This window comes from Colossoma macropomum, unplaced genomic scaffold, assembly GCF_904425465.1.
Source record: "Colossoma macropomum unplaced genomic scaffold, Colossoma_macropomum, whole genome shotgun sequence".
NCBI lineage: Eukaryota > Metazoa > Chordata > Actinopteri > Characiformes > Serrasalmidae > Colossoma > Colossoma macropomum.
This window is the reverse complement of record NW_023494794.1, coordinates 18634953-18655627: the sequence shown is the minus strand read 5'-3', so window position 1 is coordinate 18655627 and position 20675 is coordinate 18634953. Positions and strand designations below refer to the sequence as shown.

Here is a 20675-nt window from a genome sequence, read left to right as displayed (position 1 = left end):
AGCTGGCCACCTGTGTGACTCTACATCATGGCTGTGAGGCTCGGGTGGGCTGCCTGAGCGACTCTACACCACGACTGTGAGGATCCTGTGCCAGGTGCCTGAGCGTCTTTACATTGCAAACTCTATGGGCGGTCTGGTTTTACCAAACGTTAAGCTGTATTTGATGTCTTCACACTCAAATTACTAATTTGAATGGGTAAAGAGTGAAAAAACTATAAGGTTGGACCTTGAACAGTCCCTATCAAAGTATTCCATTCCTGACTTTTTATGTTTTAGGCAGGAAAAGCTGTTAACTTAAAGGTAATACACTTAAGACAAACACTTAAGATATGGGGGCTGTTTGTCGCTTTATGGGAAGGTCTAAGCTGACCTCTGTTCTAACACCAATTATTAATAATCCTGGTTTTGTACCAGGTAGTGGTATGCAAGCTTTCAAATTTGGGCCGCCAAAGGCATCAAAAGGTCAGCTGTTCTTTTTAAAGATGGAGATTTCATATATTTTGAACAGCTTGCTCAGCAATGCCATTTATGGAGACAAGACTTTTTTAGATGTTTACAAATTTGCAACTTTGATAAATGCCCTTTAGAAATACTTTTATTTTGCCCCTTTGGAAAAATGTCTGAGTCTATTCAACAATATCTTCAAAGTCAAGCCAGCTATTAATACATATGAGCTTAAGAATGCATGGGAGAGAACGATGTACAGCTATTAGTGATGATGACTGGGAGATTATCTGGAAATACGCCAAGATCATATCTATATGTAACCATACAAAAGTGATTCAGTTTCCCATCTGGATTTCACCCTGTCGAAAACCCGTTTTGAACAGTTTAGCCTCACCACTTTGTCTTAGGTGTAAAACTCAGACAGGCTCTCTTCCCCATTGATTTCAGTAAAATCCAGTAACAAAAAACAAAATGTAATTTTGCTGGGGGTGTTCAAACTTTTGCATATGACTGTATAATATTTGCATTTAAAGTGCATATTCAAAGCACAACCCGAAGAGACAGGTGGAACAGTCATAATTAACAGAGACATCGCCGTTGAGCATCACTGAGAATAACGTTTATGTTTTGTCTGCTAAGCTTACAGGACAGAACCAATGCAGTGAAAGCAGGTCATTCCCAGCACTGACAAGGCTTATATTTGACATAGGCAACTGTGCATGAAGACCTCAAGAACCTGGTGACATCACTGACGGGAAAGGTTGGAAAACATGCAGACGTGCGCGTCTGAACGTCTACTGTAACGTTAATAAGAACTTTAGCTGGTGAATACGCTCAGTATGACTCTCACTTTGCTCAGAGTGATGGGGCGCCGGGGTTGGAGCATAGCCAATCAGAGTGGCCTTTGCTTTTGATCTTTTGCTACTATCGCCATGGCTACAGCTGATGACATGCAGGCTGCTGAAGACCAGTGTTTCTGGGAAGACGACGCTGATGGTTACGGGAAGTGGCGGAATAAAACGGTCATTGTGAAAGTGTCAGAATCAAATGGTCATTTTAAAACTGTCACCGAATCTGACTAGAATAGTTAAAAAGACTAAACGTGGTCCAGAAGGAATCAGATGACTTATATATTTGTGTGAAAAATTACTGTGTGGAGACAGAAAGAAAGAAAGAAAGAAAGAAACAAAGAAAGATGAAAAAAATTGTCCCATTATGTCACATTATGTCATACCTTTGAATGTATTTATTTAGTTCCACATATGAATGTATATATATATATATATATATATATATATATATATATATATATATATATACATTCATATGTGGAACTAAATAAATACATTCAAAGGTATGACATAATGTGACATAATCACAAGACAGACTGTGGAGAAGAGACTTCTGGAACGCTTCTTCAGAAGATTCTGGAACCAGGAACTCCAGCAGCAGGTCGAAGATGCAGTATACAAGGTGTCTGCAGTAGGCGAGGGTGAGTGACATTTTCATTATCACAATAAGTTACACCATTATACACTTTTTTGAGCACATCACAGTACTTCCAAAACTGTAGCCGACTTCATACTTCGTAAAAAAAAAAAATATATATATATATATATATATATATATATATATATATATATATTTATATATATATATATATGTATATATCCATTTTTGTCGATTTTTATTTTTCTACATCATTTCAACACCTCAGCTGCCCTTTATGTTGTGTGAATTTCTTAATGAATGGACCAATACAAACGCTCTAAAATCACTAAAACCTAAAACCTAAAACATTTCACATTTACTTACATTGAAAGGTAAGAGTGTTTTTGCCTTCTCCTGTAAAGTTACTATTTTGGAGATATTTGTTTTTCTTTGCACATCGACGATATCATAATTTATTGGGTATTTTCTTTTGGGAGCTGACTTGAAGGCCTACAGTGATGTTTTTCTCAAATAATTGGTCAAAACGTGATTTGTTGACACCTCTGTCACTTCATAATTATGCAGAGTTACCCTAACACTTCAGTTAACCTAGCCTTCTCTTCAGCTCTTAAAGTCCTAAGCAATAGGACAGTTCACTTAGCTGTATCTACCCAGATACCACAGAGAAAAAAACTGTTTCTGATTGGCTAGAATTATTGATTGGCCACTGGACATTTGAAGAATTCAACCCTTTTTCATCCAAAACTTAACAATAAAACAAGAGTAGTACAGTAATACTCGCATAATTTAAATATAAGCAAATTTCAAATAACAAATAACAAATCAGAATTTCTCAGCACAACAACACAGCTGTTACGTTCATGATATCAGTGAGCGCAAACTGCTTTACTCAGCCAATAAGATGATCAACTCACCAACCAGTCACCTTTCAGTAGCAGTAATGCTCGCATGCTACAGCTTAAAACTTGTTTGCTGTAAAAATAGAAATATACTGGTAAATTTTCTTCAGTATTTATTGAGACATTGTTCTGTTTTCTAAGATTAAAGGAAGCTCCTGCATAAATAGCTACAAATTTGTTAAATTTTTTGTTTTTAGCCATTTAAAACATTCATTTGACACTCACTCGTCCTCCAGTGTTTTGCATTTTCATACATAGTTGTGATTACATCATTTCAGCACACAACAAAGTTACTGCAACCCAGTGAGCATGGAGGACGTTGATGTTTTATTTTGATTAGTTGCCCAAATATGATGTTAACATCAGCACTATTTTAAAGTGAACAGAAGATTCCCAAATGTTTCTTAAAGTCTTCCTAAGCATGTACTTATATGTCTCTGTGTATCTGCAATAGCTTATTTGTGCTGGGTTTTCAAAAACAATGATGAGAGCAAAGCTAAGAGACAATTTTAATGACATGGTTCACCCCAATAATCCCTGTTCTGCAGAAACGTACCAGCTCTGGATTAGGAAATAATAAGTTTCCTAACACACCATGGTCCAGGAACTAAAACCAGCCTGGATGCTCTGGTAAAAAGTTCACGAAAAAAGTCTCTGGTTCCTGAAAAGGTTCCTCAATGGAATCACACTTCATGTGTACTGGAGAAAGGAGTGTTCAAAGAAAGAGAGAGAGAACTAGACAGAGATGTGCTCTCAGGCAGACACAGATGTTTCTACATCACAAGACAGACTGTGGAGAAGAGACTTCTGGAACGCTTCTTCAGAAGATTCTGGAACCAGGAACTCCAGCAGCAGGTCGAAGATGCAGTATACAAGGTGTCTGCAGTAGACAAGGGTGAGTGACATTTTCATTATCACAATAAGTTACACCATTATACACTTTTTTGAGCACATCACAGTACTTCTAAAACTGTAGCCGACTGCATACTTTGTAAAAAAATATATATATATACATATATATGTGTGTGTGTGTGTGTGTGTGTATATATATATATATTTTCTTGATTTTTTCTCCAGTTCCACAAGAGACCAGAACACTTCATCACGTTAGGAATAGTGATGTTGACAATATGCACAGTAATAACAGAGTCTAATTTTGTATGACATGCTAACAACATGCTAAGATGCTAAATTTTAGGTAAGGACCTGCAGTGAGACACTGAGGTTTGAAGATGATACCTGTTGATATGGGGGTCCTGCAGAGACTCCAGCACATGCTCCCAACTCAGCTTATACTTCTCACACCCTAATATATCAGGAATAAGCTCTGGAAAACAATACAATGGAATACGTACACATGCACACATAAAGGGGTACGATAGAAAATGCAATATGATAAATGCACTGATGTTCAGTAAGTAGTAATATGTAATACAGTTTTGTTGAATAAAATGTAGCCATGGTCACAATCAACAGTTCTGCTGCCAACAGAAGACTATGGTTGCCAAGCAACAGCAGTTCAAAGATTCAGAATTCAACTGATGTGCGCAGTCATGTGTATTTTGTACAAAGGATTCAAATGTGTCCCAGCCAATCAGACATCAGAACCAAAAACCAGAAAACTGGCAATCCGTTTTAAAAGGCCAGTTTCCTTTCTTTCAATGATGTTCACAAAAGCAGCTCAAGTGCTAAGAGCTCCCCCTTGTGGAGAATCTGAAACCTGACAAACATGAGTGTGTCCATAAGGTCATTAACAACATCAGTAATTGACAAGACTGTTCAGATGCTGTAAGAACTGACCTGGAAACAGTTTCATGAGGCAGTCGAGGCACTGCAGGCGTGTTTCCTCCCTTTGTTCTGGGCTCCTCTCAGGCTGTGGGCCCACAGGTAAATCCCCACCAGGCCACACGGCCTCCTGCAGGACCCGCAGGTAGATCACCCAGCATGGAGCACTGGTCAGGTGGGCTATTCCAACCTCCAGCCACCTTGAGAGCAGTCAAAGAGAAAGAAACTGCTAGAAGATTCTGTCTCCAACTCATAACTTACACAACTGATTCCCATTAGGTTCCAGACACCAAGACAAGGCAACGATTCGAAAATCCTAATGAGAACCAGAGGAACATGAGTCTCCCTGGAGTCTTGTCACGTGAAACATCACTCACTTCACAAGGGATGTTGACATATTTCCTGTTCACTAATGCTTCTGCAGACATCAGAACAAAGTTCATGCCTTGCATGCATCTACAGTGTCGTGTTAACCATTAGAAGTTACAGTTATCGCCAGGGATAACAAAAGAAAGGTGTCATTTTATGTTGATTATTTCTCACTTCTAACTCATTGAAACAAGTGCAGAAATTGTGTTGAAAGGGCAGATACCACATTCTTTACCACATTTTACATTTGTAACTAGAAGAGATTCTATTAAGATTTGAATTTGATGAAAAGTTATTGTTGAGAGTTCAATCTTCTTTTGCAGAAAGAAAAAAAAATTTTGTCATTTTTGATATCAAAATGAACAGATAAAAATCAGACATGCAGGCGCGAACCTGTCAACGCAGAATGTAAATGGACTTGATTACATAAGTTCAGGCTTTTGATTATTATTAATACGTCATATATATATATATATTTCTCTTTTTATCAGCTCCACTTGATATATAGTGCACTTTCTAGTTCTACAATTACAGACTATAGTCCATCTGCTTCTTTGTTATCCTTTACCCTTTTATTAATCAGGGCCCCCACAGGACCACCACAGAGCACGTATTATTTGGGTGGTGGATCATTCTCAGCACTGCAGTGACACCAACGTGGTGGTGGCATGTTAGTGTCCTGTGACCACCGATGAAGGGCTAGAGGATGACCAACACAAACTGCGCAGCAATAAATGAGCTGCTGTCTCAGTGAGTGGACACAGTGTTTAAAAACTCTGTGTGTCTGATCCACTAATACCAGCACAACACCCACTAACGCACCGCCACCACTTCGGGGTCACTGCAGTGCTGAGAATGATCCACCACCCAAATAATACCTGCTCTGTGGTTGATTAGTTGATTGACATCGATCGAAAATGTTCCACTCGTCAAACAGTCTTATATGCACATTTACATACTGCAGCCTTCTGAAATATCAGTACTGCTAAGGTCAAAATCTTTAGAATGATTAGCAAACAATATGTTGTGCAGCCCTGTGGGAGAGTGTTGTTTTCATCTCAGTGTTGTTGACTTCATCTCAGTTGTCTTGTCTTCCAGTGCCAGTGATGCTTACTGACTAATCCCGCTCGTCTTTCAGCACGCTGGGTTTGTTTTGGTAACAGGCGGCACCATGTCTCGTCCTAGGCACTGTTATGCCGAGCGATGAATATTTAATCTCACACCCACACTTTCCTCACAAGCCATAGAATACGGGTACAAGAGTGGCCATAGCACGCATGCCTCAGGGTAAGCGCATGCAGACGAATACGAAATTGATATGAATAGTCACGCTAAAAGGCACACAGCAATGTCTCTCAGACACTTCTCTCCATCCATGTTGGGTGATTTCGGTCTTTCTACAGACTTGTCAACTGCCAAAAGTCCAGGAACGGCACTAAAGAACAAGGATGGGCGTTTTAATAGACAGAATGCACGGACCAAAGTGACCCTTAAAGACCTATAAATCTAATTTAAGGGTACAACATGCACTTAAGCATATAACTAGTCCACATTTCAACATTCACTGTCCACTTTTTACAATAGGCTTATGCAACGTGTTTTAACATTACCAATCCATCAGACCTGATAGGAGTAAGACAAGACCAATGAACATTACAATAACGTCTCGCAGATGCTCTTACGCAACATGGAGAATTCCACAGAACATTTGAAATGACAGTACTCCCCATCGTCTCATTTCTAGTCGATCAGTGAGTTCTCCATGTATTCCACTGCATCTAATTGAATTAGTTTGCTTAAGTATTTTGACTTGGCGGTTTCCAAATAAAAGAGGTTGCAAAAATGCAGCTGGGGCTTCAAATGAAGGGAGAAGGAGCGAGGAATGGATTTCATCCTGATTTTGTTTCCATTCAGCTTTTTTCCTTTTATTTTTCACAAGCCAAGCACTAACAGTCGGGACACTGTGTCCAGACGTCTGAGAATGGGCCGTAACGTCTCATCTGACCACGAGGCCGGTGTTTAGGCTGAGGGGCTCAGGCTGACCGCCTCTCTCAAAAGTTCATAAAAAGGTACAAACAATGGAGGCTGATAACAGGGATGAGAAAGATGTTGCAGTAAAGACATAAAAGTTTGATTGAATTTGAATTTGATTAAATTTTGACAAGCAAATTAGCTTCTCTCTAATGCTATACGTTCTCATGTTTATCTTCAGATAAGCAGTACTTGAAGCTTTCATCTTTATTAGAGAGAAGAATATTAAGCTCCACTCTTGCTTCAGATCTGAATAAATCCACAGGTGTTTCTGTCCATCCTTCCACTGTGAGAAGACAACTCAGTGCTATGAGTCTGAAAGGAAGTTTAGCTGTCAAGAAGCTGTTACTGAGAAAAAGAAAAAGACAACAAAGTAGAACATTCGCAAAATTAAACAAAGAAGCTGCTGGTGTTCTCCGAACAATGAACTGACCACTCCAGAGTCCAGACCTCAACATCACTGAATGTGTTTGGGATTACTTGGTTTGCTTCTAAGATTAAACTTTGGAGGTGTGGAAATAAAAAAAAAACCTATAGACTAGAAAAGCTGAAAACAAGTCTCCCAAAAGAATGGAAGCTCTGGGGGCTCCAAAGTGGCCAAACCATCTTAGCCAGGGGTGTCCAATCTTATCCACAGAGGGCCGGACACCACTGATCTAAGTGATCATCAGGCAATCCCAGCGATGCTACAGCCTTCTTTTGTTTGCCTTCTGTTGGTATTGTGTGATTGGGAGAGTCCTAACTAGTAGGTGGAAGTAGATATGACTACATTGGGGGGAAAATTGGACATAATTCCAGAAAAAAGAATGGAAGCTGTAATAAACACAAAGGGTAGACACACTAAATACTGGAAAACATGAAATGCTTAGTTGTTGAGGTGTAATTTCCCATTAAATATGTTTTTGGGGTTTTCCTGATGCTGAAAAGTCAATAACTTTAAGGATTTTTTTAAGGATTTTTGACAAGCAAATTAGCTGTGCTCTAATGCTATACATTCTCATATTTAAGAGCCATGAGATTTGAAGATGGTGATGAAAGACTGCTGCAGCCGGCTAAAAGAAGTGTTGATAAACATCAAACATCAAGCTTGAGTTGATTTAACATTCTAGTCGTATTTCATACGAAAAAACTTCCAACATAATTTACTGAATTGATCATGTTTAGTATCAGCTTCATAAACTTGTTGTTTTGAAGCCCAAAGGTACAAGGAGAAATCAGTTAGCGAGTCTAGTAACATCAATTGAGGTTAGCCTTTGCCTAACTTTAGATTGGCTGCTTTTCATACTGTAAATTTCAAGCTGTCTTAATGTGGTACAGTATCGTAAGATGCTGAGTGTATTTATTTGCATCCAACATGTAGTAGCTTGTAGCCTATATTTCTAACAGTATTTCAAATTTAAATATGACATTTGGCTGAAATGCAAATCCCTAGCTGCTACCATGGATGCTTCAGTCATGTTTTAAATGAAAATGATAACACAGCAGTCCCTCGATCACCTCATGCGGTCTAGTCTGTTATCTGAAGTAGTCCACTTTGTTTTCAAGGCAGCAAACATAAAGGAATGGCCACTCTTTTGAGGTTAGCTTTAATCTAACATGGCTAACCAGAGCTCTTCTGTTTCCAGAGTCTGATGGACGGAGGCATGAGTATTTGGGAAGCACATATGAGATGAATGACTAGAGCAGGGATGTGGAACTGAGGGCAGGAGTCCAGCACAGTTTAGTGATTTCCCTGCTCTAGCACACCAACCAAACCTGGCAATTAACTGAGTTAAATTAGGTATGCTTGAGCAGGAAAATCACCAAACCGTGCAGGAATCTGGCCGTCCAGCACTGGAGTTCCTCACCCTTGGACTAGAGAAATTCAACAAAGCTGAAGTTGGCTTCTTATTTGAAATTCTAATTCCACTTTAAACAGTGCAGCAGTTCAATTCAGGCACCTGTACAGAGTGTTACTGCCGCTCCATTTAAGGTGGAACCAGAAATTAAAACACAAACCTGAAGAATAAGTAGCCAACTTCAGCACTGTTTTTGGCAGGTCCACAGAACTACTGTTAGAAATCATTATTAACATTGGTTTATATATGTACATTGTTCAAGTTTTGCTTATTTTTTTTAATTTTAGGAAATTATTTCAGATATTAAAAATGTTTCTCATTAAAAAGTGAAGGGATATCACAGAATAAAAAAAACTATCAATTTAAAAAAAAAAAGGTTTTCTTAAGCATCTAAAACACTATTCTGTGAATCACTATATACTGTGGTTACCACAGAAAGTTTAGGAAGTTTAATACACTGTGTTATACATTTTTGGCCATACTGTTCACTACTACTATATTAGCCTCATAGCTAAGGTTGCCAGGTGTCCGGTTTTGGCCCAGGAATTCTGGTTTGGAGCTTTGTTGTCCGGTGTCTGGTTGGTACTGGTAGTCAGATGTTAAAAATGTCCAGTCAGTTCACACTCTAACTGCATTCCATTTGTTGAGGCATATAAAATGTCATCCAAGCTCTCCGCCCCCTACATAAAATAGAAAGAATGGACGCTTGATGGACGCCACTGCCAGTTCTTTCCGGTTTTCTGATATTTGCCAACCCTACTTGTAACTCCAGTGCAAAAATCTGGAAGCAACCTCTGACACCAAACATATCCTGGCTGATTGAGTTCATTTAGAGTAAGGAGAACATTTGATCACTTTAAAAGGCCACACAGCCTTTGTGAGTCACTCTACCATGCTGACTTAGGACTATAAAAGGTTATAGAAGTTATAAGACAATGTCCATTTCAGGCCCATGGCCTGGCCTTTATTAGAATAGTATATGGGGTTATATGCCAACTTTTCAGCACAGTGATATTGTCTTTCCTCTGTGGTTTATTGCAACATCATGATCTCAGCAATGTCTAACCACAGTCCCTATGGACCAAAGGTCACTATAATTTTTCAAAGGATGCCCGATTGACAAATGACTATGATGCTGACAAGTTCAAGTTGTGGTATTAAAGAAAATGCTTGATAAAAACACACATTTTGCCAATTTTCCCCATAAAATAAAAGCAACTGATTAGCCAAGACAAATTTGGTGACTGTTACTGCAAAGCTAATGTATCTAACAAGCAATGGAAACGAATTTAGCACCAACCAGCATTATGCAAACTGTACACCTAAATCATCACACACCTTGCCCCAAACCACATTAAGTCATTAAATCATCTCAAATAGACTCATGCTTGGGTGGTTCCAGAAAATGTAGGACATCCTGTTGTCAATAAAAATTGACAAAAGTATGCAGCATAACTAAGAACACTAGCAGTCAGTCTGTCCTTCGGCTTTTTAATGTACTGTCCTCATCCCTCTCTCTCTATCTTTCTCTCTCTCTTTCAGTCACTCACTCCAACACGTCCAGTCTCAGCCTTACTGTTACGCAATGCATCTCATAACTCTACACTGATTTCGTATAGACTCAATTCATGTTCAAGCAGTGAAATAAAAGCAGGGAAAGATTTCAAAAACACATCAGGGTGTGCAGTGTTCTGCAACAGGCTGGCGGCACACCTAACTGTTTATTTTTCCAGCTTTCCACTGTGCTGAGCATTTACTGTGAGTGAGAGTGCTGATTCCGGGGTCGCGTGCCTCCTCTCCAGGAATAGCAGCCAGCATGGAAGGCGTTTATTTTAGTCAGCCACACACAGTTAGAGAGACAGACACACAACCATACATCTATACACGTGCGCCTGCAATACTGGGCAAAAGTTAGAGACCATCCTTCAAAAATTGACTAGTTATTCATTTTTCAGCAGATTTGTCTGAGCAGATAAGATATAACATTCCATAAAAAGGGAAAAATCTAAGGAAAGTGTCTGTATGAATAGTGATAAAATGGGACTCTAAGACCTGGTAGACCACCATTAGATACACAGTACTTAAAGCCTTTATCTGTACTCTGGAGTAGCCACACATAAGCCTAAGATCATCACGCCCAGTGCCAGTCGAGTAGACTGGTTTAAATCCCCCCAGCACTGGGCTGTGGAGCAGTGAAACTGTGTCCTCTGGAGTGATGGAGCTCCATCCAGTACTTTTTAGGTTGAGTTGCAGAAGCATTTGAGATTTAATCATCCAACATCAGTACCTTACCTAACCCTAATACTTTCCGCAGTGGATGGTTGCAATCAAATATTCATAGCAATGTTCCAACATCTGGAGTAAAACGACATCTAGAGTCTTGGCTGTTACTGCAGCAAAGGGGGACAAACGCCCTATTAACATCCTTGATTTCAAAAGAAAATAAGAAGGTGTCTACAGACTTTTGGAAATATAGAGTATGCTTGCATATATATGGAAAGTGGCCTACATGTGTATGTGTGAAGGATTCTACAAAGCATGTTAATTGGACTGAAACTCAAACTGGGAAACTGAGAAACTGACGTCAAGTCCACAAACATAAGGTCATACACCAAGACAGAATTAGAAAGCAGAGTCATTCACAATGCTTTGAATGCTAAAAACAGCTTTTATTTCAGGATCTGGTGAATGATGCCTCCGGACACTTAGCATTCTCCTTCAAACGCGATGAGGTAGTCAATAAGATCATGTAACTTAACAACACCATCCAAAGCCATCATTATAGAGACAGTTAAGCAAATAGTCAACCATAGTCAAATTACAGATTTCATTAATTTTCTAAGTACAAAATGAGTATACATCTTCTACTGGGAACAAACTGAAATATTGCATTGCAAGTCTGCTAATTTTAGTGTATGATTAGTCTTAATTTACACTGGGAAAAAAGAAAACATTAAATTTTGTGGTGCATACACTTTTGCACATGCCATATTTAATTTAGTTGTTTCCCAACATGTTAAATTCAGCAACTAAACACTAAGAAACACTTATGTGCTTTCTACACTCAGAAAATCAATAAACCATGTAATTAGACCAGGGGTACCCAAACTTTTGCATACAACCATATACACTAGCAGTTTATACACAAAATGCAGATCGTTAAAGGGGAATTCCATTCTGCATAATTCAATTGCTCAAATGTGCAGGAGGTGTGGCCATGCACAGCAGTGAGTGCAGAGCACCAGCGGAACCACCATGGTAGTGTAGAGAAACTTAAAAACATGTAACACATTGTATGTGTTATTGTGCTGCGTGTGGTGTTATGTGCTGGGCTGTGGGGCCAGTTAGTGGGTTTGTATGCCTACTGTCAGGGTGAAATGTGTGGCTGTTCATGACCTGCCTGCTTTTTGGCCATGTCAGCTAGTATTAGTTGGAGGTTTCCTCCATGCTGCAAGCAAATTAAACAGCACTGATCCAATACCACGGTGATGTCAGAAGTGGGATTGCCCCCTAGCAGCTTAGAAAGGAATAGAGAACCTCGTGCCAGAATGGCAGGGAAGGCCAAGCCCGGCCGAGGACTGCGAGAAAGGAGCAGTGAGGCAAAGACAAGTGGCAATAAAATGGCCTTCCATGCAGCACGACAAGGCTCGATGACTGCTGGCGAGGGCGCCTGTCAAGGCTGGAGGCCAGAGGCGGTGTGGCAAGGCACAACGTTGGCATGATGGGTCAAGGCCGAGCGTCAGACCTCCAAGGTCTGAATACTATTGGGCCGTAGTTCAAACTGATTTGGCAGAATGGCCCACATGAAAAAACACTTTCAATCAAGTGTCTCCAAACTTTTGGCTGACAACAGACACAGGCAGTATGTTTTCAGTGAATTTTATCGGTGATCTTGTGGTGAACCGTGTTAATTCCCAGAGAGACTGGATTTTTGTACTGAAAAGGGGTCACAGAACACTGTACTGTAGGGGAACAGTCTAAACAGCCCCATCAGTGGAAAATCAATTATCATCTGTCTGAATGTGCTGGCCCAACATCACATAATGTTGCCACGTTTTCCTTGACTGCGAGATAGGAGCGCGCCAATGCATACCGCAAAACGCAAAGTTCCTTGCATTTTTTTTCTCATCTTGCTGTCTTTCTCCGCCTCCCCTATCTCACTCTCCATCCTTTATCTCTGTCTCTCTTCATCGCGCTGCTAAAAATGAAACGTTTTATTGAGTTTGATCCATGTCATGGTGCCTTTTGCCAAGACATAAAAGAAAATATGGCCTGGCAGGGGCAGTACTGCGAAAAGTCTTGGGTTACATAAGCCTGTTCTAGCACAAGTATAAATAGAGGAATAATAAAATGTGACCCTACTACCCACTGTGGCCGTGCCAGCTCTTTATCTATCAAAAAGGCAGAGAAAGAGTACACGGTATCAAGAAAAATCAGACTTTCATTTCCAAACGTCCATATTTAATCCCATACAGGTTACCTGAATTCAGGGCAGAACACTGAGGCAGACGTAAGTAAGGAGTAAGTTTGTGGAGGCCTAAGGCTTCTGATGTCATTAAACAGGCTTAAATGCTCTTTAAAAGGTTACAAAATTAGTTTTGATCTGGTTGTTATGCACAGCGGTGGTCTGCAAATACGCACGCATGGCCATTTTAGTGCGCGCGACATCTGCTAATCATGCCTGTGGAATCTGGTCAAAAATGAAGGTATCAAGTTCAAGCATTAAATTCCATTTACATTTACGTGAAGAAGTGCACCTCATGAAAGGTTTTGACTCTATAAACACATTTGGACATATCCAGTCTTCATTTATAGATAAAGGTGACATAATTGATGACACTAGTCATTTTAGTCATCACTTATATCATTGAAATAAGCATAATAATGTAATTTTCTTATGTGGAAAAAGTAAGTACAACCATATACACCGATCATGCACAACATTATGACTATGTTGTTTCTACGCTCATTGTCCATTTTATTATACTATATAGGTGCACTTTGTAGTTCTGCAATTACAGACTGTAGTCCATCTGTTTCACTGCATACATTGCTCCACCACCCAAATAGCACCTGCTCTGTGAGGGCCCATGGTGGTCCTGACCACTGAGGAACAGGGTAAAAGGGGGCTAACAAAGTATGCAGAGAAACAGATGGACTACAGTCTGTAATTGTAGAACTACAGAGTGCTCCTATATAGTAAGTGGAGCTGATAAAATGGACAATGAGCGTTGAAACAAGGAGGTGATCATAATGATATGCCTGATCGGTGTATCCCTACTTCTAACTTGTCAAACTGAAATCTGGTGCACCCTGATCGCATGCTAATGACAACGCCGTCAGAGAATATCCTGGAGGAATTTGTCCTACTTACCTTCAAATATCTCATCTGGTTTGCTATTTGTTATAGTAGCATGTGGCATCATCATGTCTAGATCAAAAAAGATCTCTGAGGTCTTTAAAAAGAAGGCTGTAGATGTTTGAGTCTCTGAAGGGGCTTAAGAAGATTTTCAAATTATTGGAAAGCAATCATTCCACTGTCTGTGGGGGTTTAAATACCTATCAGCTAATAATTAGTATTATTCCCATTTTCACTCCAACACACTCACATATTGTGCTCCTTTTTTCTCTTTTCTTCTCTTCTATATATATTGATATGACACTGATTGTATTTTTTTATTTATGAACTTGATTTCGTACCTCAAGCCCTGTTGAGCTTCAAGTAAAGATCAGCTTGACCTGCCATCTTTCTCTGTCCTGGCACCCAGGTGGAAGTACCTTGGTAAGGACTAACCGGCTGCACTTGTATTGTATTGTAATGTACTGCACTAACACTATGTTTTAATTCTGTATCTGTCTTTCTAGGTGCCAGCACTGACCTTTGTTTCTGGCTGTGTCTGAGCTCAAGGGTAGTTTGGACTCCTATTTGTACTACCTAGGTTACGTTCTCTGAGTGGACACCAAAGCACTTTTTTAAGAGCGTTTGCTTAAATGTACATATAAATTTGATTTTTGACATCATGTCATAAATGTTAATGTAAATTTAATTTTTTTTATATTTCGTGTTCACTCAATAAACAAAAGATTGAGATGGGTACATCTTAAACATGATGTGCATACAGGATGACTTATGAATATTTTTGAACAGAAGCATTCTCAAAATAGCATGACATTAAGCAGGCTACAAGAAATGTTTGGAGGCTGTGGTGCCTTATAGACACGACATATTTTATTTTTTTCCAATATGATAAATTCAGCAAGTAAACAATAATTTCGCATTAAAATGTGCACAAATATGTCAGATATAAGTTTGTTCCATGCAGAGGTGGTGTAAACTTCTTTTCGAATAGAAAATCGCATTGTGTGATTTCTGTAAACTAGCCAGCTTTTATATTGCGATGTCTTAAAGAAGGTAAGGTTCTTATTCACTTTACTGCTGGGAATATGCACACGAAATGTTAGCCAGTTAGACGAACAGGCACACAGACAAGAGGCAGACAGAGAAATGAAGAAGCTTGCTAACTCTGTTATGGTTGCTAGCTTAGCTTTCGCTTGGTTGTTAGCTTTTGCTTGGTAAGTTTCTCTGAATGTAAGAATTGGCAAAGAAAAACACTGTCCAGTTTAAGTCAAACTGGGAGATTTTTGTCAAAATACATTTGTCACTTATTGGACACTCTTCATAGGTCAGACATCTATCCAGCCCTAACTCTCTGGTGGACTCCAATTCCCTGAGCCCTCTGTGATCTCACACCAATCAGAGATCTGCCTTACCTGATTATTAAATTGCTTCAGCTGCTTTTGAATGTCATGTGATTAGTTTAGTTTAGCATATAAGCCTGGGCTTTAGGTCAGCTCAGTGCGAGGTATTGCTTCTGTTACAGAGCTACTGAGCCATCTTTCTTGTGTTTTGGTTGTTTGATTCTGGCCTTTCCCACAACCCAACCGACAGCTGGGTGTGGCCTTTTAGCTTTCCACCGAAGGTGAATGTGCTTCTTTACTTTCCCTGGAATGTCCACAAAAGGCCCAGCCCACACCAGCTGTTCAACAACGTGATGGTCACTGAAAAATGTCCTTAGATCCCATTTCTGTAGCCTCTGTAAAGAGTCAACAGTCTGCCAGAATAGCTAGCTAGCACACATTACAAATCACTGGGAAAAACCCAAACCAGTATGACCCAATGCTGCATGTTTCAGTGCTTGGAAGGATGCTCATGACCTCAAAGGGAGGCAGCCTAAACCTCAGAGCAAGCAGCCAGAACCTCAAAGATGCAAAGGCCAAACCCCAGAAGAGGCCAAGAAAGGTGCATATTTGGGGCAGTACATAGCAGGCCAATGTGACATGATCTACTGCTACATACACCAATCAGGCATAACATTATGACCACCTCCTTGTTTCTATGCTCATGTGTGTTGTGCTGGTGTGAGTGGATCAGACACAGCAGTGCTGCTGGAGTTTTTAAACACTGTGTCCACTCACTGTCCACTCTATTAAACACTCCTACCTTGTCAGTCCACCAGATGTAAAGTCAGAGACGATAGCTCATCTGCTGCTGCACAGTGTGTGTTGGTCATCCTCTAGTCCTTCATCAGTGGCCACAGGACACTGCCCACAGGACGCTGTTGGCTGGATATTTTTGGTTGGTGGACTATTCTCAGTCCAGCAGTGACACTGAGGTGTTTAAAAACTCCAGCTGCACTGCTGTGTCTGATCCACTCAGACCAGCGCAACACACACTAACACACCACCACCACGTCAGTGTTACTGCAGTGCTGAGAATGATCCACCACCCAAATAGTACCTGCTCCGTGAGGGTCCATGGGGGTCCTGACCACTGAAGAACAGGGTAAAAGGGGGCTAACAAAGTATGCAGAGAAACAGATGGACTACACTCTGTAATTGTAGAACTACAAAGTGCTCCTGTATAATAAATGGAGCTGATAAAATGGACAATAAGCATAGAAACAAGGGGGTGGTCATAATGTTATGCCTGATCGGTGTATTGATATATATTGGCTAATTGATATATGTCCTGCAAAATATGACAAATATGTTGATATAACAAGGCAATAACCAAATAAATTAACACACCCCAAAAAAACTCATCTAGAACAGCTGTTTAGGATGTTTACAGTACACGCAATATTGCAATAACCATTAACAAGCTGTATATTATGTAGCTCTAGTACGTAGCATGCCTGCTCTTCTCTGATGCAGTCTATGGAGATTAACTGATTCCTGGTCAACCTCAGCTCTGCACAGTTTTCTGATTAAATCTGAGCCCCTCACTTTACGGATCACAGCGCTGATGTAATTGACTGTGGTGGGGTCCTTCCCGGCAGCGCAGCAGAGAGCTAATGCTAACGGTAAAGGCTGAATAGATTCTGACAGGGATCAGATGTGTGGAGAAAGAGGGCTCAGCGGGGTGAGATGCTGAGAGCATTAGGTTCATTGTGTTGGCTTCTATGATGCGGTGGGATTTCTTCGTGGTGTCGATTAGCTCTTCCAGAGTGGCCCCACACACAAGTTGCCATTGAGATGCTGCTAAGTGAGCTTGTCCAAAGAGCCTCTTCACATTGTCAAGGCTGAGAAAGCACCACAATGAACATCTGGGAAAGTAATAGTATACTTTGTTGGTGGTCAGTGAACTGGGTTGGTGAAAAGAGCAGAAAGACAGGCCACAATGCTAGCTTAATCACACACACACACACACACACACATTATCTAAGCTGCTGATCCTTCTGGGTCACGGATGGTGCTGGAGCTAAAGCTGCCGTATAGGAATGATAGCAATATCGTGTGACAGGAGATGAGCACAATGACAACGGAGAAAAAGTAAAGTGTTTCCCTCAGATTCACTTCTTTGAGGTGTCAAACATAAAGATGCATTTGGTACAGCTGTACATAAATAGAATATCCTGCTGAAGATGTCATCACAGCACCTACACTGAGATTTTGCAAAGTAACTTGCTTGTTTGGGATTCATTTGCATAAGTAGGACATCGGTGGTAATGTTCCAGACTTCCTGCAGGTTTCTGTGTTCAGCCTATCTGTAGATCATTTTCCCAGTTTTATCATTATTCGATATGGAACTTCTAACTGTCTTACAGTAAGCAAGCCTTAGGTATTACTGTGCTAATGCTACAGACCTGCAGAGTGACATTTTACAACACACCCCTGCAGTTCGTAGCTGGATGAATACCAGAAAGTGGGACTTTATGCAGATGATAATGTAGTTCCAGTTTTAGCCTAACCACTTAAAATCCCAGGCTTATTACACACTAAGGCTTATTCTTCAGTAACTACAGGGATTCCAGTGCAAACTGGCTGAGCCATTCTTAGGTTATAGAAGTGAGTAATAAAACTTTCCGCAGGAAACATTCCGCAGGTGGAGGAGTACCACCTCTCGTCCAGACCACAGCAATACACCAGTGTGACACCAGTGCACTACAAATCAAGTGAAAGGCCTCCAAGAAACTGTGCAGAACTACGCATGTTTGGTTTCTCGGCATCAGCCACATTAGAAAGTAATCCTTAATTTTGTCAGGGATTTATGACCTATATTGCTCAGTGGGGACAACTTGGCTTGGGATTTTTCTGTAGAATTGTGTATGGGCGGAAAGGGGTGTGAAAACTGGGCCAAAAGCTTTGTAGCACTTTTAATAAACCTCTTGATAATATCCGATCAGGCAGCCTTCATTGACTAACACTTGACTCACTTATAACTCACTTATTCTCAACTTAAAAGTGTCTCTGGACAAGAACAAGAACCTGTGTCATCATCCTATTATATGGATTTTAATGTGACTGGTTTGATTTTCCCACCTATTTCTTAATTTATTCATAGCTTTTCATAGCTGGGAAAGTGAAGATTAGCCCAGCCTTTCTCTGAAACATGTAATGCCAGCCACTGCATCTTTCCAAACTGCTATTCACTCAACATCACTGGACATGTCAACATGTGATGGGTGGAGAGGATGGGCCATCTTACCCGACCAAGAGTGAGCAAGGACAGTTATGTTTTCTTGGAATCCCAGCCTCGGATAGCCGTGGCATCGCCAGGGATCAAGTTCGTGAAATATGATGATAAGGCTAACACTTAGACGGTTGCTCCACTCGGGAGCCGTCCTTTTTGCTGATGCATTTTATTCGTTCCATCTTATTTTCAAACCTCAGAAAAACTACATACCACAATATGTACAGTGTGTCAAAAGTCAGAGACCTTGGAGGTGTGGAAAAATATCCCTGCAGATGTCTTTGAAAAACTGAAGCCTCCTGAAAAGAATGCAAGAATGCAATTATGAAAATCTGACAACGTATTTAGTTGTTGAGGCTTCTGTGTAATTTACAGTTTTAAATCGCCTTTTTTTTTTACCAGAAATGAAATCCAGACTGAGTGCACAAGAAGGACAGGAAGGACTCTTTACACAGTGTGTTATTGCGAATGACATCATGGCTGTGATTTGGTTGCATGCACAAGCTGAAGGCTACTGTTGTATTAATTTACACAATAGTTCTACAGAATAAAGAAAAACGTTTCTGCCCTTTGCACAACAGTGTACATACTGTGCACCATTAAAATGTACCACAGTTTTTCCCCTCACATTTCAGTACACTGGAAAACTCTGATGCTTTAAAAGGAATCAGAGAGTAAGACATCAGGCTGTAGTGGACATACACACACACACTGAAGCGCGCTAATAGACTAAACCATGATGTCAGGATGCTTTTGTGGTAGAATGAAGTCATAGGCAGAAATACACCTGTCCTTTGGGTGTTTATGCCATAGGGCGGAACTGCGAACACTCCAGATCCACTTTTCAGACGAAACAGGAGCTGAGCTGTATTCAAAATAAAAAGCCCACTGCCACATAGCCCAGTGACCTCATGGCAATGCCAGTTTACACGGCGGGACCATTTAGCACATTCCTAAAACCTGATTTGGGTTTCATTTCTGGTGGGACAATTATTCTCAACCCCACCGTGCTGATATGTGGAGAGGGGATCAGTGTCTGCTATGCGTGTGTGTGTTTACTCTGTAAGTATGAGCTCATTTTATTCTCAGATAGCCGGTACAAACGCTGCCCTGTCCATTGGCAGAGGACCCTAGTCAATAAACGCGGTCACTGCGTCTACAAATACAAGTTAAGACATTTACAAACACCACCAACTTCTCTGGGCTAAAGTTCATCTGAGTTGGACTGACACAAAGTAAAAATGTGTGCTTTGGTCTGACAAGTCCACCTTTTAAATTGTTTTTGGAAAAAAATAGACTTTGTGTTGTTCAGTCCAAAGAGAAACCGAACCATCCTAACTGTTACAATGCATAGTTCAAACACAGCGTCTGTCATGGTATGGAGGTGCGCTAGTGCCAATGGCACGGGTAACTTGCACATCTGTGAGGGCATCATTCATGCCGAGGGGTACATATGCATTTTCGAGCAGTATATGCTGCCATCTAGATGACGTCTTTTTTTAGGGATGTCTCTGCTTGTTTCAGCAAGACAACATCAAGCCACATTGTGCACGTGTTACAACAGTCTGGCATTGTAGTAAGAGAGTGCAGGTGCTAGACTGGCCTGCCTGCAGTCCAGACTTTTCTCCCCTCAAAACATGTGACAACTGACACTCTGTTGAGCAGCTGAAGTGTTATGACAAGCAAGAAGGGGAAAAAACAAGTGTCCTGCAGCATTGTTGAGAGATTTTAACTAACAGTTAGTTACTGAGTTGAGTAGATACGTACAAGCAAGGAAATCACCAAACTGTGCTGGACTAAGGCCCTCCAGGACCACAACCGAACACCTTGTGCTGGAGCTAAAAGACTAATGTTGCTAACAAGAAATATACCCACCAATTA

The 20675-nt window shown here is 40.5% G+C and overlaps 1 protein-coding gene across 1 annotated transcript in view; it reads right to left on the bottom strand.

Moving 5' to 3' along the window:
• Positions 1-3336: 3336 nt before the first annotated feature.
• Positions 3337-20675, bottom strand: part of snx19a (sorting nexin 19a) — a 42307-nt gene continuing 24968 nt past the window's right edge. Inside the window, exons 9-11 of the mRNA XM_036581020.1 lie at positions 4599-4783; positions 4038-4125; positions 3337-3678 (exon numbers count right to left, since the gene is read on the bottom strand). Coding sequence (XP_036436913.1) covers positions 3552-3678; positions 4038-4125; positions 4599-4783 — 400 coding nt within the window. The 3' untranslated portion in view covers positions 3337-3551. The remainder of the gene's footprint in view (positions 3679-4037; positions 4126-4598; positions 4784-20675) is intronic.